This window comes from Phyllostomus hastatus, unplaced genomic scaffold (genome assembly GCF_019186645.2).
Source record: "Phyllostomus hastatus isolate PE091 unplaced genomic scaffold, TTU_PhHast_1.1 phas_scaffold_11, whole genome shotgun sequence".
NCBI lineage: Eukaryota > Metazoa > Chordata > Mammalia > Chiroptera > Phyllostomidae > Phyllostomus > Phyllostomus hastatus.
Window position 1 is genome coordinate 2,545,115 of NW_025334005.1, and position 16,261 is coordinate 2,561,375.

The 16,261-nt window shown below is 43.9% G+C and overlaps 1 protein-coding gene across 3 annotated transcripts in view; it reads right to left on the minus strand.

Moving 5' to 3' along the window:
- Positions 1-15,284, minus strand: part of CUNH11orf80 (chromosome unknown C11orf80 homolog) — a 49,396-nt gene extending 34,112 nt beyond the window's left edge. For 2 of the 3 annotated variants that reach the window (XM_045855390.1, XM_045855391.1), the window contains exons 1-4: positions 15,162-15,284; positions 12,962-13,094; positions 7,913-7,966; positions 1,144-1,253 (exon numbers count right to left, since the gene is read on the minus strand). In XM_045855390.1, coding sequence (XP_045711346.1) covers positions 1,144-1,253; positions 7,913-7,966; positions 12,962-13,094; positions 15,162-15,191 — 327 coding nt within the window. In that variant the 5' untranslated portion in view covers positions 15,192-15,284. Of the gene's footprint in view, positions 1-1,143; positions 1,254-7,912; positions 7,967-12,961; positions 13,095-15,057 lie in introns of all 3 variants that reach the window. The other variant, XM_045855393.1, reaches the window with a different exon arrangement.
- Between the last annotated feature and the right edge of the window lie 977 nt (positions 15,285-16,261).

Sequence of the window (16,261 nt, forward strand, 5' to 3'; positions counted from 1 at the left end):
AAATGTTAGGTATAAGAATTACTGTTTGTTCGGACTGGCTGAAGCACGCGCTCTCCTGTCCTAGGGCTGCCTTCCTTGGTTCACTGGCATCAGCTTCTTTACTGCTGTTTCACACTAATAGTTTCAGGGCTGACTGACCACTGATTGCTCCTGGTTGTTCACCCTTCGGTTCCCCTAAACGAGATAAGGCACAGCCAGGGGATATCGGTTGTCCTCATTCCTCTTGAAAGGAGCATAGAATTGTTCAAACATGGAGAAGGCCTCCCAAGGGTTTCTTGGGAGAATGTTTAAGGTACTCTGATTCTTTATGTCTCTACCAACTCAAAGGAAGGAAAGACAGAGGGTTGGATAGTGGTTAAAGGAAATGTAGAATTCAGCTGTCATTCATAAATCTGGGCTACAAATAAATCAATAAAAACCTGTAAACCAACATAAAAAATGTACCCAGATAGGATCTGCACTGGGAATCCATTTTTATTTTCTTTTTCAGGAGATACAAATTTAAATAATGGCATGTTTCAGTGGATCTGCAAATTAGGAATCATTGAGATTTTTTAAACATTACAAAGCCCAAGTGACATCTGTTACGGACTGAAATGCACCCCTCAAAATTCACATGTTGAAGCCTCGCCCGCCCTGCGACTGTATTTGGAGGTGGGGCCTTAAGGCTGTAATGAAGCATAAATGAGGTCATGAGGGTGGGGCCCTAGCTGGCTAGAGCTGGTATCCTCACAAGGAGAGGAAGAGACAACAGACAGCTCTCTCCAGATGTGCACAGAGGAAAGACCCTGAGAAGAAACAGTGACAAGGCACTTTGATCTTGGACTTCTAGTCGCCAGAAGCATAAGAAAATAAATTACTGTTGTCTAAGCCACCCAACCTGTGCTATTTTTTATGGCAGCTCATGCGGACTAATCCAACATCCTAGACCAATTAAATCAGAACCTTTTGGAGTGGGACACAAATATTAGTGTTTTAGAAGCTCCCATGTGATTTAAAAACCTGTGCAGGAAAGTCTGGGAGTCAATGCTTTATTGCATTTAACTTGGAACTGTGATTCACCTAGGCTTTTTTTCTCTGGGTGATTTATACAAAAATAAGAATCAAGACATCAGTGATTTATAGACCCACAACAAAACCTGCCTCAAAAGTCATCTGGAAAGGTGTGACCCTGGACACGTCCTGAGAACAGCTGGCTCCCTCCGAAGTCCAGTCCAGTGTGGCAGAGAGTCCGGGCAGTGCAGACTGCATTTCTGTGTGAGAAGAAACGGCAACAGAACAGAGTGAGCAGTTTGGATAACCACCAGAATTTCTGGAATTGTTTACTGAACTTAAGAGCCAAGAAGGCTTTTCCCTGATGAAGAGATTATCTGCAAAATTTAAACTATGACTGGGAATAGCTATGCATCAGCAAATTGCTTGAACATTTAGAATGACATTACAGAGTTAAGACATTTAATCTCATGTTTTCAATTTTTCCCGTTTGTTAAATCATTTGTGCTTTCAGTTAATTTCCACAAGGTCATATCCAATGCCGGAAATCTTCAGAGCGGATAGCTCTATCTGATATTCTTGTATTTGTAATAAATAAATTCATTATTTAATAAACATAAACCCAGCAAGTGAGCTTATTTAGAACCAAAAGCAGAAAAATTCGAGAATGACCCTCTCTGGCATTTACCCAATACGGTATGCGGATTATTGAGGTAATCTGTAACGACGAAAAGCACGCCTCGCTACTTTAGTTCGTGCATTAACCACTTGGCGTGCTCACACGTGTGCCTCAGCTGCCCTCCCGCCAGGCGTCAGCGAGCCCCGGGCCGTCGTCAGAGAGCCCTCACGGCGTGCGCCGCCCTCTCCCTCTCTGCACCCTGCCGCTCATATTACAAATGGAGAAAACAAACTTCCCATTTTATAAAAAGCCATCCCTTATCTCCTCTCTACAGTATTATAAAGGAGAACTAAATATGAATAAAAATAGATATCTCAGTCTCCACAAGTTCTACCTTGTAAATGAGGTTGACAACGTTAATATTATACAAGGACCCAACTTTAAATATGTAATAACAAGCTATATCCCCAAATAATAGCACAACTTTCTCCTAAAGCATTCATACTACATACTTAATAAAGCTTTAACCATCTGAAAAAGTATGGACATTACCAAGATCAAGTTCTAACTATCAATCTTAATGAATATTTTTCTTGCCATTAGTTTGTTTTTTAATGTAATTCAGTCATAAAGCCCAGGATAACATGGCAGCAAGGTTATGCAACACTGAAGTTTAATGAACTTGGCGCTGAACTAGAATGCCTTGCGTCAATCTTCTGACAAGGGGGAGAGAGAGCCAGAGAGAAACACTGATGTGAGAAAGAAACATTGATCAATTGCCTTCCATACACACCTCAACCCGGGATCAAACCCACAACCTAGGTATGTGCCCTGACTGGGGATCGAACCTGCAACCTTTTGGGGTATATGGGGACAACACTCCAACCAACTGAGCCACTAGCTTGGGCGTGTGTTTGTATTTTTCTAATCCTCACCCGGATATGTTTATTGATTTTAGAGAGAGAGGAAGGAAGAGAGAAAGGAGGAGGAGGAGAGCGAGAGGGAAGGAGAAACATTGATCAGTCGCCTTCTATAGGCGTCCTGACCAGGTATCAAACATCAAACCTTGAATGTATTTTCAATAGTGAAGTACAATTAGATAAACTTAACAGGGAAAGGGGTAAAGAAATATTGAGGAAGCAAAAGAAGACAAATTCATTTATTTTAACTTCTTTTGAATCTTCAGTGAATCTTCTCTTTGTAAAATCTTGACATGTATTGTGCAAAAATGGCAGCAAGAGATTGTCTAGAACATATCAAAAGCCTGAAGAGTAAGTGTAGATTCACAGGGTAACCCATGACCTAGGGGAGTCCACAAACTCTTCCTTACTTCCAAACCTAATGTACGAGGCTGAGGCAACCCTCGGTTTCCTCATCTCTGAAACAGGAGTGGTGGCGACGCTGAAGTCTGCCCTACCTCTCAAGAACAAACAGGGTCATGTCTGCAAAAAGAGCTCCTGAGAGAAGAAGTTACGTAGACACGTACAGAGCCTTAGAGCTGTTGATCTTGTGAGATATAAGGTTATAGTAGATCTTTAGTCTTTGAATACGAGAACCTCAGATTCAAAAATTTAAAAAGAAGTCAGACGTCCAAGAGCTTACCATTGTGAGTTTCTCACTCAGTGCTGAGCAAGCCTGGACCCATCAATCTCTCTAACATATGAAAAGCACAAGTCCTCATTTCCTTTCCCAACAAATGAACAAAGACGACAAAACAAAACTAACTATTAAAAAAAGTCTCCGTGATGCCAAAAGGGTGAAGTACAGGAAAAAAGCAAAAAGTGAACTGTCACAACCATATCAACAGTACAGCTATCTCCCTTACTTTCAAGGGCTGGTGTTCTTTAATTTTTTAAAAGATTTTCTTTATTTAGGCCTGGCTGGTATAGCTCAGTGGATTGAGCGCAGACTTCAAGCCAAAGGGTTGCTGGTTCGATTCCCAGCCAGGACACAGGCCTGGGTTGCAGGCTAGGTCCCCAGTGGGGGCCATGTGAGAGGCAACCACACACTGATGTTTCCCTCTCTCTCTTTCTCCCTCCTTTCCCCTCTCTAAAAATAAATAAATAAGAAAAAAATTTAAAAAGAAAAAGATTTTATTTATTTATTTTTAGACAGAGGAGAAGGGAGGAAGAAAGAGAGGGAGAGAAACATCAGTGTGTGTTTGCTTCTCGCACACCCCCTACTGGAGACCTGGCCCACAACCCAGGTGTGTGCATGGCTGGGAACTGAACCAGCAACTCTTCGGTTCGAAGGCTGGCACTCAAATCCACTGAGCCACACCAGCCTGGTATCCTTATCTAGTGTTTTGCATTTTTTAAAAAAGATATCAACAAACATGGGAATGAAAAGATATTTTAAAATATTAAAAAATACATCGAATGAGTGGAGGAGGCAAGAAAGAAACAGCAAAGGAAACAGGGACCTAGAAACATGGCTCTTTGTGCATCCCCCCGTCTCCTCGTCCCCTTCCACTTCTAGCCCCTAGACCTGGGCAAGAAGGCCAAACTAAGACTACCATGTTTCACCAAATAAATATTTATGATAGAAGTGGTTCTACATAAATGGATAAATACATTAATATATAAATATATTTCTACATAAACATACAAGTATATGATGCAGAATAGTATATATTAATATAAAGTAATGAAAAATTTTAAACACCAGAATTTATCTATCTTGATGGGCATCATCCTTCAAAGTATAGATTATTCTAATTGACAGAGGACCTCAAATCTGGCCTGAGATATTTTATTCTAATAATCAATCAGTAGGAACATAAAACTATGTTTAAAGGAATATGTAATTTAAAATATAATATCCTATAGTGTAAAAAGCAGAATTAATAACAAAATTCTAATTACATTAGATGATGAAGAAATGAAAATGGAGAAGCCCCCAAAAAAGGCCAAAAGTTTTAAGCCTGGAAAAGTATGAGAATGGCGGTATTACACAGCAAGTTAGTTTTCCAGAAAATAAACCTCTGTTTAGACATGTAGCACATGATTTTTCAGAGGAGCCCTCAAAGGGAGTAATAGTCTAGTTGGCAATCAAAGCCAAACATGTCAATAATATAAAAAAAAATAAGTTTCATCAGCATAGAAATGATAGTTAAAGCTTCAAAAGCAGAAAAGCTATCTGAAGTAAATGTAGCATAATAACGCAGAAGAATGAAGGGAAGAAAGACATACTGGTGACTGAACTTCAGAAAATATCTCCTAAGTGACCAAATAAGCACCTTGAACATTCACACCTCCTAAATTATAGTTCCTACTGCACTGTATTTTCAGAGCTACCTCTCCCTATGACTTCCTTGTGACAAAGTAGATGTTCAATAAAGGTTTACTGCATAACAGTATAAATAGTTAAGGACCAGAGCAGAAAGAAAACAAAACAAAAAAAAAAGAACACAGACCATTAGAGAGGTAGGAAAATAAGAAGGGTTTTTTGGCTATTGTTTATTAATCCAGCATAAATAAAACACCCACAAATATGAGCCCATTTGTATAGCAGTTGATCTGAAGTATTCCAGATCTGGAGAAAAGTCACCTGGATACAACCCTGACAGAATAGATGGGAGAGGAAAGAAAACTGCTCTCGGATGGCCCGACGACGCACGGTTCCCCTGAAGAGACGTCGGACCTTACTTTAGGTGGAGAGAGATCGTGAGCTCATTGCTTCAAATGAGCAATGAAGCAAATAAGTAGTTAACAAACTGAAATCAGAGGCATACTATTGACTTTGTATCAGTATGTAATTCTTTACATCTAGAAATCTGACAGTTAATGAACCAGCCCCCAGAGCTAATTAAAGAACGCAAAGATTTGTGAATGGGCCCATCTGCAGCAGCTGCTGATCACGTTACAGGAATGCTAGGTAAACAACAACAGAAATAAAAGCATGATGAATGATCATACACCAGAAAGCTAAAGGATTCAAATTCTGATTTTAGACAATCTCCTTTGGGTTTCAGTGAGTCATTTCTGTTGCTAATTAGTAAAAATAAATAGCATTACCGAGTGCAGATTAGTGGTATTAAGAGGCCTAACATCCAAAGAGAAGACAGGGTAAAGGCGGCTGCTAAATGTGATTAAATGGATTTTTATTGTGTACTTGATGTGCAGTACTTCCTCTTTGCACAAAGCCACCTCCACTTTATTACGAGAGTATAAAGATAGATTAAATAAATATGCATGCTATTACTTTGAGCTTTTAAATAACAATTAAAGTCACCATGAAACGGTCTGACGTTTGTATTAGCATAATAAACAGGTGGTTATTCCATAAACTATACTCAACTCACTATCTTCTCTCTAGTACTAACAATGATAATAAAACCATTCCCTTGTATTTACACGGCTTTTCACTTTTTGAAAGCACTTTCACAAACAGTAACCAAAGGCAGCCTTATGTATGATTGGACCACTGATTATACAGGCATGTTAAGTGTAGGTTTACACTGCAGAAACTACTCCTGTCCCCCTCCCTAGTGCTAATAACACTCCCTTTCTTTCAAAGCACCTTCACACATACTAATCGGAGGAGGGGCATTAGGAATGATCTTTCCATTCTTTGCATCATCTGAAGGGCATAATCCAAAAAAGAAGAGAACTAAATATTGGTACACGAACTCAATGATTTTGAGGCAGTCAACTCATGATTCTTAAAGTTGGATTTAGATTTCCCAGAGGTCTTACAACCAGAGCAAACTCTCCAGGACAATCATTCTCCCAGGCATAAGCGTTGAGAGACAATAGAATTAAGTGACTAAGATATTCTACGTATAGGTATAAGGAAAGAAACCAAACAGATCTCGTTGACCACTGTAAACCCTCCATGTCGAGTACAAGGTTCAGTGCATAGTAAACGCTCAGTAAATCACTGTGATAATTTTTACGGGAGGAACATTTTACCCAAGCTCCCACAGAATATCTGATTGCAGCTAAGAACAAAAATCTGTATTTTTTGTTTTATTACTTTTCCTCCACAATTACTGTTTTGAAACAATCCAATGGTAGTATATGTTATAACATCTATTTCATAACATTATACATTTCTGCCCTGGCTGGTGTGGCTCAGTGGATTGAGTGCGGGCTGGGAACCAAAGGGTCGCTGGTTCGATTCCCAGTCAGGGCACATGCCTGGGCTGCAGGCCAGGTCCCTAGTGGGGGCCATGTGAGAGGCAGCCACACATGATGTTTCTCTTCCTCTCTTTCTCCTTCTCTTCCCCTCTTTCTAAAAAATATTTTAAAATTTTTTAAAAATTATACATTTCTAATGTAGCTTTTTGGCTGTTTCCATGTTCAATATATAGCATATTTTCTTAAAGGAATGAAAAACGTAGCCCTGGCTGGCGTAGCTCAGTGGATTGAGCGCGGGCTGTGAACCGAAGTGTCGCAGGTTCGATTCCCAGTCAGGGTACATGCCTGCGTTGCAGGCCATAAACCCCAGCAACTGCGCATTGATGTTTCTCTCTCTCTATCTCCCTCCCTTCCCTCTCTAAAAATAAATAAATAAAATCTTAAAAAAAAGATGGCCCATATGAAACTGTAATTTAAAAAAAGGAATAAAAAACGTAAATTTAAAAAGAAACCACCACAATCTACTTATGTTCCAGATTTAGCTGGGAAATTTTCTTTTAAAAATAATTTTGTAAAATCTGTAAATAAACCATTCATCAGGAAAAACCAGGCTTGTTGGGTAATATTTATAAACCACACAACCATAGAAGATAAAAATGAAAGCACAACAGTTCTCAGATTATATCAGTCTCCTTAAAATAAATGTACGTCCTTTAGCTTGATCATTCTTAAGTCAAAGGGAAGAACTTCTAAAACCAAGATCACTGAGAGCCCCTAAATCATACCAACTTTGGCATGGTGAAAACAGTATTTATAGTAGCCCAATCATTTGTGGTAGAAGCATTTTCCATGCATTATTTCTTTGAGGTAGATGGGAACAAATACTTCACTAAAAAAATTTATTTGGCATCCAGGAAAATTTTTCCTGAGGTTGCATAAAGAGTAGTAAGAGAAGTTACAGTGACCTACGTCTTTTCCATGCCTGAATCTGTACCATTTTATAGATCACCTTTCAGTAGGATTACCAGATCAAATACTGAATGGAACATACTAAAACAATTATTCACTATGTATCTGAAATTCAAATTGAAGTGAGCATTCTGTATTTTTATTTGTTAAATCTGGCAACCCTAGCTTTCAGTATTAAATCTGTTTCAGAAAATACCAAATTCATTGCCAGGAAGAGATTTAGTCTCATAGAAATTGGGTAATTCTTTACCTTTTAGAAATGTCTTGCAGACCAAACCACCACAAAGGCTTCCTGCAGAAGTAACTGTAAAAATAAATAAGTAAATAAATAAAATATCATAAATAAAACAATTAAACTGATTTTTATTTAAAGAATCAAATGGGAGCCTGAAAACCCTGCTTATAGACACGACATAAAAAAGGTGACCACGACAGCCCTAACTGGTGTGGTCCAGTGGGTTGGGTGTTGTTCCCCAAACTGGAAGGTCACCAGTTCAATTCCGGTCAGGGCACAGGCCTGGGTTGCAGGCCAAGCCCCTGGCTGGAGTTGTATGAGAGGCAACTGATCAATGTTTCTCGATCAGACACGTGGTTGCCTGTTCTGCATCCCCTACTGGGGACCTGGCTTGCAACCCGGGCATGTGACATGACTGGAAATCGATCCGGTGACCCTTTGGTTTACAGGCTGGAACTCAATCCACTGAGCCACATCAGCCAGGGCCAAATAAATAAAGTCTTAAAAAAAAAAGATGACCACTACTAATGAAGTTCAGTAAAAAATGGAGGCACCAAAGAAAAATTATAAAGCTACCATAACTGTTTGGGGGTAGAACAACTTCTTGGGGATGGGACTAAACAGCAAGCCTTTTCAGCTATATTCAATACCAGGACTGCCTCTTTGAATATTACCATCCCTAGTACAGAAGAATCACAGGAAAACTGTAGCTAGTAACCAAAGAATATCATGCCAATAACCCATATTCCAGTATAAGATTCAGTTAAAATTTTGGCCCCTCTTTTAACCAATTTACTCTTTAGTGGAAAATATCAGTTAAGAATCCTCTGTACCTAGAGTTCTAAATGTGAACAATTGGAGCAGTAATGCTTCAGGGAAAGAGGGTGAGGGACGAAGCAGGCACCTAAGAAGGAGAAACGATGAGAACCACATGGAGGCTTTTTTCCAAATTGAATATCCCTCCCCACGAGGAATGTGACTTGATGGTTGAGAATCTAAGAATCCCCGACACGGGAACCAATAAAAATATGTCTATCCCTCGAGAAATGTGTGCTCTCCAAGCAGGGAGAAGGTCGAGAACCACTGAATTAGCGTGAGAGGCAACAGCACACTCTAAAGGTGCGCTGCCCAGTAAAGTAGCCACTTACTACGTGTGGCTCTTTGAATTTAGCTAAATTAAATGCAAACGTCAGTTCCGCAGTCACACAAGCTGGCCGCGTTTCAAGTGCCCAGTAGCCGGGTGAGGCTTATGGCTCCTGCACTGAACAGCACAGAGGTAAGACATTTCCATCATCACAAAAAGTTCTATTGGATAAGCAATGCCTTAGATCTCCAGATTCTGAATGATCTAGACAAACAGTACATGCTCAAAAGGCATGAATTCAAGCAGCATAGAACATTAAATAAAAGACAATCGTCTTTTTAAAAAAACATTTTATTTATTTATTTTTAGAGAAAGAGGAAGAGAAGGAGAAGGAGAAAGAGAGAGAGAAACACTGTGTGAGAGATACATCCCATCCCCTGCTGGGGACCTGGCCCACAACCCGCGTGCCCTGACCGGGAATCGAACCGGCCACCCTTGTGTTTTCAGGCCAGCACTCAGTCCACCGAGCCACGCTAGCCAGGGCAAGACAATCATCTTCTTAGTGTTCCTCACAGGGACACCCTGGTCTGAACTCAAAGGAGAGTGGATCATGGGGAAAGGGATGGCAGGCAGCAGCAGGCCTATCCTAGTGATCAGTCAGGAGCTAGAACATTAACAAGAAAAAGAACAAAACCCTTGTGTCTTGCAGTGGTCCGTAATATTTCTCATTTGCACGTCACACTGTTCCTTCTAACACCTCTTCTTGGTTTTAACAAGTGTCATGTCAACAGTTGTTGGGAGCGGGTCACTTTCGGTGCACGTGCTCAAAGAAAGCGATCACTCTACACCTCAACAGAACCCCAGTGTTCAGATCTGCAGAGCTGTCCTTCAAATGCAAAGATGGCAGCAGAGACCAGTTTGTAGAACACGTTCTTAAAGCAAAAACATTCCGCAAAATTTCCGCTATGGAACAGATGATCTTTAAAAATTTTTTTTAAAAAGAGCTATGTGGTCAAATGTGTGCGGGAAATGTTACATGTAGCCCATTTTGAACGATGCACAGTCCACACTGGCATAGTACAGGTTCGGAGAAAAGCTGAAGCCATGAAACTTTAGATTCCACTTTGTCAAGTTCATGATTGTTTAGCCCCTATGCTGTACACCTGAAACTAACACAGGATAATGCTCAATGTAAACTGTAATAGAAAAAATAATAAAATATGAAACTCTTTGATTTTAACCAGCATTCTCCAAATGTAGATTACATAACTCCTTTCTCGTAACTCATAAAAACATCCCAGAGTGCACGTTGTGAGAAACACCGCAACAAGCAGTACTTGTTAAAGCCGTCAACGATTATTGATGGAAAGAAACCACATAGTCGTCTCTCGGCTTCTCAGGATGAATCATTCCAGTAATAAAATGTGCTGGTTTGTTGGGAGTTGAATGTCGTGCCTCCAAAAGAGACTTTGAAGAGCTAAGCCCCAGTACTTACAAACGTGACCTTATTTGGAAACAGGGTCTTCACGATGTCATCAAGTTAAGATGAGGTTGGACCGGATTAGGGCGACCCGAAATCCCAGTGGTGTCCTTCATAAGAAGGCCACGTGGAGACACAGACACAGATTAGAACAGGAGAGAAGATCACACGAAGACAGAGGCAGAGACTAGAGTGATATGTAAACAAGCCAAGAAACACCAAGGGCCTGCCAGAAATCAGGAGAGAGTCATGAAATAGATTTCTCCCTCAGAGCCCCCAAAGGAAGCAAGTCTACTGATACCTTAATTTTGGACTTCTAGCCTCCATAACTGCGAGAAAATAAATTTATTTTGTTTCAAGACACTCAGTTGGTGGTCCTTTGTGACAGACCACAGGCGCCATATCACATTTGCAAGTAAAGATGGCAGATTGAACATACGTATCTCTTTTAATCCCTCCTGAAACCTGAATGAAACAGTAGAAATGGGATTTTTTAAGGGAATAAACTACAAGGATAGAGAATAAGACACAAAGACAATTATAATAAAGTTCTAGAAACTGAAAAGCAGAACTAGTGGGAAAGGATTTAGGAGAACTGACATGCTGGATTATAAGCCAGAAAGTTAGAAGGCCAAAAAACAACTCAAAGTATACAACAAAATCCCCAAAGACTCAGGAATGGCAGTAGTAGGAGCTTCTGGAAGTAGGTGTGGGGTAGGAACTAAAATAAGAAGAGTCAAATAAAAAATTAATTTAGGAAGTAAATTCATTTTACTGTAGACCCCCTCCTCCATTAAGGATTCCGGGGACTGGCCCTCCCTAACCTTGGCGGGGGTGGGGTGAGGGAGAGGTCATTCCTTAAACAGGTAGAACGTGGGTCTCCAGACCGAGATGAGAACCAAAGCTGCACTAAAGACAAATGGGCTGAGAGAATGTAAACACGGAATGCTGGGACACCCAACACCCCTCTCACCCCTGAACCCCAGAATGCTGGCAATCTGGCTTTCTATCCACCTGGTGAGGCAATGACTCTATGAATTTTTTTTAATCCAGAAGAATATATATTTTTAATGTTATCTAATAATTATCATAAGGGGTGAGATTACTGGAAAGTCTCCCTTTCCATAATATATATTTTCGTAATGTTGCAGTGCTTTATGAGAAGCATGTATCTCCTTTCTCCCTACCAAAAAAATATGAAACTAATTACGGAAATATCAGAGACAGTCAAGAGAAGAGAAGTGTGCCCTATACTAGATGAGCTGAAGAAATCCATTGGGCCCAACATACCTTTGGAATTGGGTTTCTTGCCAAAAGCTATTGTGGCTCAAGTCCTTTGCTTTGAATGAAATCAACTTTGCTTCCTTGGCAACAGTTCACAGATTGGAATCGATACACAATCTAATGCAACCAGCTACAGACCAGCATGCCCTAGCCACACAGCTAGCCATCTCTCTCATGAGCGGTCAGACCTCTGTCCAGTCGGAGTGGAGTTCACGTAGAACAGAAGCAAACCAACCTACCGTTCCTCTTTTAAGGATGTTCACTGCTGGGCACACAGAGAGAAGACGGGTCACTCCAGTTCGGGTGAGAGAATGTCTTGTGGAGCCTAAAGTACTACCCAGTCTCGACTGGGACCCGGGGTGACTCCTCTAAGACCAGTGGGACAGTTTCATTCCAGAGGACCCTTCAAGAAATCCACACACCCAAATACCCACACAAATAAAACAGGTATCACTTCACAAGTCCAAGAAAATTCATGTCAGTGCCACTCAATGCATCAGCTTCTCTCAGACGTTCAGGCAAAAATGGCAAAAGAATAAGTGCCAAGCGGAGGAGATGTGTATTCTCAACCTAACTGCAAGTTGTGACTTATCCAAGTATGCACTACTCATTTCGTCTTTTCTTTTTCCTTTATTTTTTGGCTCTTTTCCAAGTACCAAAGGGTAGGCATGAAAGAAAAAGGAGATAAAATTCAATGTCATGTAATTTTGCTGTGAAAGAAGAGGTTAAAACCAAAAGCAACCCCTGGCTGGCGTAGCTCAGTGGATTGAGCGCAGGCTGCGAACCAAAGCATCGCAGGTTCGATTCCCAGTCAGGGCACATGCCTGGGTTGCAGGCCACGGCCCCCAGCAACTGCATATTGATGTTTCTCTCTCTCTCTCTTTCTCCCTCTCTAAAAAATAAATAAAATAAAATCTTAAGAAAAATATTTAAAAAAAACAAAAGCAAGAGTGAGATTGTTTCTGAGTAATTTTACCTTGAGTCAGTAAAATAAATAATCCTGTGATAAGAGTCAGTCTACTCGCCTTTCCTGAATGGCATGTTTGTAAATCTATCATCAGATCCTTATTACATAATCATTTAAGTTTTTTAACTATGGAACAACCCTGAAGTGATAACATGACAAAAGATTATGACTAATTGATTTTTTAAAATAAACTGTAACATAAATGATGACAGAGATAGCAAATCAACATCTTCTTCTTCCTCCACTTACTGGTTGTTACACAATGAAGAGTGTTTGCCTGGCGCTCAGAATTGAATGCTTCCATGGAAATCACTAGCTGTCCTTCAAGCAACGCTCCTTTGGCTGTTTCACACTTCCAGTGAATTATCAAGTATTTCAAAATCTGAAAAGGGCACAATTCAAAAAAGAAAGAATCTTTAGAAATCTTGGTAATAAATGTGTATGATAGTTAATAATTCTGATTTTTAAAAATAATATTCTTGCTTACAAAACGTCAGATGTACATTTGTACAAAACAAAGCACTGTGTCCAAATAGAAGAAATCATTTCGGGAGGTGACATAAGAAAGGAGACAGTGAAATTCAACACCATGCCCAACAAGACAGGAAACGGGGACATTGAACTGCTTTATTCAAAGGGTAAGTTCATCTGGAAATAATAATTTTGAAAAAATTAAGTGGGAGTTTGTTTTTCCTGTTTCTTTTCTCTTCCCATATAAAAGCCAACACTGAGTTATGAATCATCGTTAACTCTCACCGAATCGACATTTCTGGGCGTCAGAAAACCAGCTCAGAGCACTGGCTCTGGAGTCGGATGCCTGTTTTTGAATCCTGATGCCCCTCATTCTAGCACGTGACCTTGGGCAAGTTACTTGTCTGAACCTCAGCGTCCTCATTCATAAAAATGAGAACAAGACCCTGGCTGGCATAGCTCAGTGGATTGAGCTTTGGGCTGTGAACCAAAGTGTCAAAGGTTCGATTCCCAGTCAGGGCACATGCCTGGGTTGCAGGCCATGACCCCTAGCAACTGCACACTGATGTTTCTCTCTCTCTCTCTTTCTCCCTCCCTTCCCTCTCTAAAGATAAATAAATATAATCTTTAAAAAATGAGAACAAATCTACCATATACGGCTGCTGCTGATCGTGCACAATGCTTCATCCGGTGCCCGGCATACAGTAAACGCTTAATAAACGTTACCTAGTATTCCTAATAAGGTCATCTGCAGTCAAGATTGAACACAGTATTTTAAGCCAAACAGACCTCCGAGATGTCTGGTTAAAACATTCAATCTTGATGATACCAATTAGGAATAAAATATATTGTATTTAATTTCGTGATTATTTATGAAAGTAGACTCCCACGTCCACACTAAGGTACAATGGGGAGAATGATCACCCCCACCCCCACCCCTTTTTTTTTCAAAGGCAGGGAGATCTCAGGGAGAGAACTTCAGAACTCAGGCCCTAATTTGCACCAGGGCTGATGAAGACCGTTTCCAGGCAGGCCTGCCGTCTAACGCTTCCCTGCCCACGTCCTCTGACTTCCCTCTGCTGAGACTCGCCCGCAGTCTCCCCCCGCCGTCCACGATGAGGGCAGCTGGGACGGGAACACGGGCCTGCGAGTCAGCAGCGCTGGGCTCCACCCTGCGTTCTGTGAACTCGAACCCTCCAACTTTCTCGGAGGGCGGTAACCGCGGCAGCGGGAAGCGCGGAGGAACTCTCGGCGCGTCCAGATAGATCCGCCCCGCGTGGCCCGCGCGTCTCTTTGATCTGTCTGGGCAGCCCCTGCCGGGAGCTGAGTCAACCGGGCACTGGCCGTGGACGTGCTGTACACGGCAGGGACAGATGTGGCGACCCGGTGGTGGCCGGTGCTCAGTCCCGCCGCCGTGCGGAGCAAGCACCGATCCCCCGCCCGCGGCGCGGCCGGCGGGGACCCAGGGGGCAGCCCCACAGGCTGCTGGGCGCGAGGGCCCACAGCCACTTTCCCGCCCTCACGTTCCGCACGGACCGGCCCCGATGCCCCCCCCCCCACGCCGGGGCCGCCCATCCCTTTTGGTCGCTGCCCTCCCGGCGTGGGAGGGGGTCCCGAGCCTGCCGGGCGGACAGCGCCACTTCCGGGCCCTGGGTGTCCCCCGCGGAGCGGGGGGGGCGGCGCCAGCTCCCCCCCACTCCCCGCGGCCGGCGGCCTCTGCCCGTGACCTCGGCCGAGTGGGCATCCCTCCACGTGGCCCAGCTTTGCGGCCCAAGCGCTCCCACGCGCGGGGGCTCGTCCGCTCCTCACACCGCCCGGGGCGCGGCCGGCCCGCTGGCCCCGAATCGGGTCATCCCTGAACCTTCCTCGGCCACCTCAGGCAGCGCCGGCGCCCTCGGCCCGAACTTCGCGGCGGTCTCCTCACGGAGCCCGTCTCCTCGGGCTCCGTCCTCCTCTTTCTCTCCCTTTCTGGCATCACCTCACACACGGCCGCGGCCGACCCCTCCATCCTGCACGAGGAGCAGCACCGACACCGGCCTCCGGGTGCCAGCCCGGGCTTCGAACTCCGCCCGCGGCCACGCGAGGCTGCACCACGTGCGGCCCCGCCCACCGGCCCACCGCGCCTGCGCGCCGGCGCCGCCCTGCCCCGCCCCGCCCCACCCCCCCCACCCCACCCCCCCCCCACCCCCCCACCCCCGCCCAGGCCGCGAGGCGCCGGGTCCTGCCAGTGCCAGGGACCAGCACACCGAGCAGCCGCGGCGGGTGGGCGGACCGGTAGGCGAGCCGCCCGGCTAGGGAAAGCCCGCGGGCGGCGAGCGAGGCTGGAGGCGAGCAGGAATGAGGCCGGGCCAAGACTCCTCCTTGCTCTCGAAAGAGACTTTCCCACGGTCCCGACGAGGTGCAGCCCTCAGCCCCGGAGAAGCGGCTGGTGCGGGACCCCGAGCCGGTTCTTGGCCCCCCAAGCGGCTCGGTTCCTGCAGGGACTGCTCCGAGTGCCCCAGACCTACCTCTGGGCCCCAGATTTAGCACATAAAAAATGCAGAACAGACCGTTGAATTCGAATTAAAATTTTAAAAGCAAAAAAAAAAAAATCTTAAGCATATGTATATCCCGTGCAATATTTGGGACAAATTTAAAAAGTTATTTGTTCATTTGACATTCAAAACTGGACGTCCTGTATTTTCACTGACAATCTATCCCAAGCATGTCCCCATGCCTAATTCCAAGGTGCCCAGGCAGGACCAGGAACGGGGACCCTCGCCCCCAGGGAATAGGCCCCTCCCCACGTTCGACTCCGCTAAATACACCAAGGGCAGGAACTGGCTTTCCTGGGCTCCGCTGCCAGGAGAAGCGCTGGGGTTTGCCCAGAGTGTTCCCAGCTGAAAGGAAGGTACAGGGTTCCTCCAGCTGCAGGGTTCCTTGCAAGTTCAGGGAGGGGCGTGGCCAGAGGCGGGTGGGGGGACGTCGGTGAGCCCGTTTAAATGGATGATCAGGTAGCCAGAAGAAAACTGGCGAGAGATTCCTGCCTGGCAGAGAGTTGCCCAAGGAGAAGGGTGGGACGGGGTGTTGGCTGCTTCC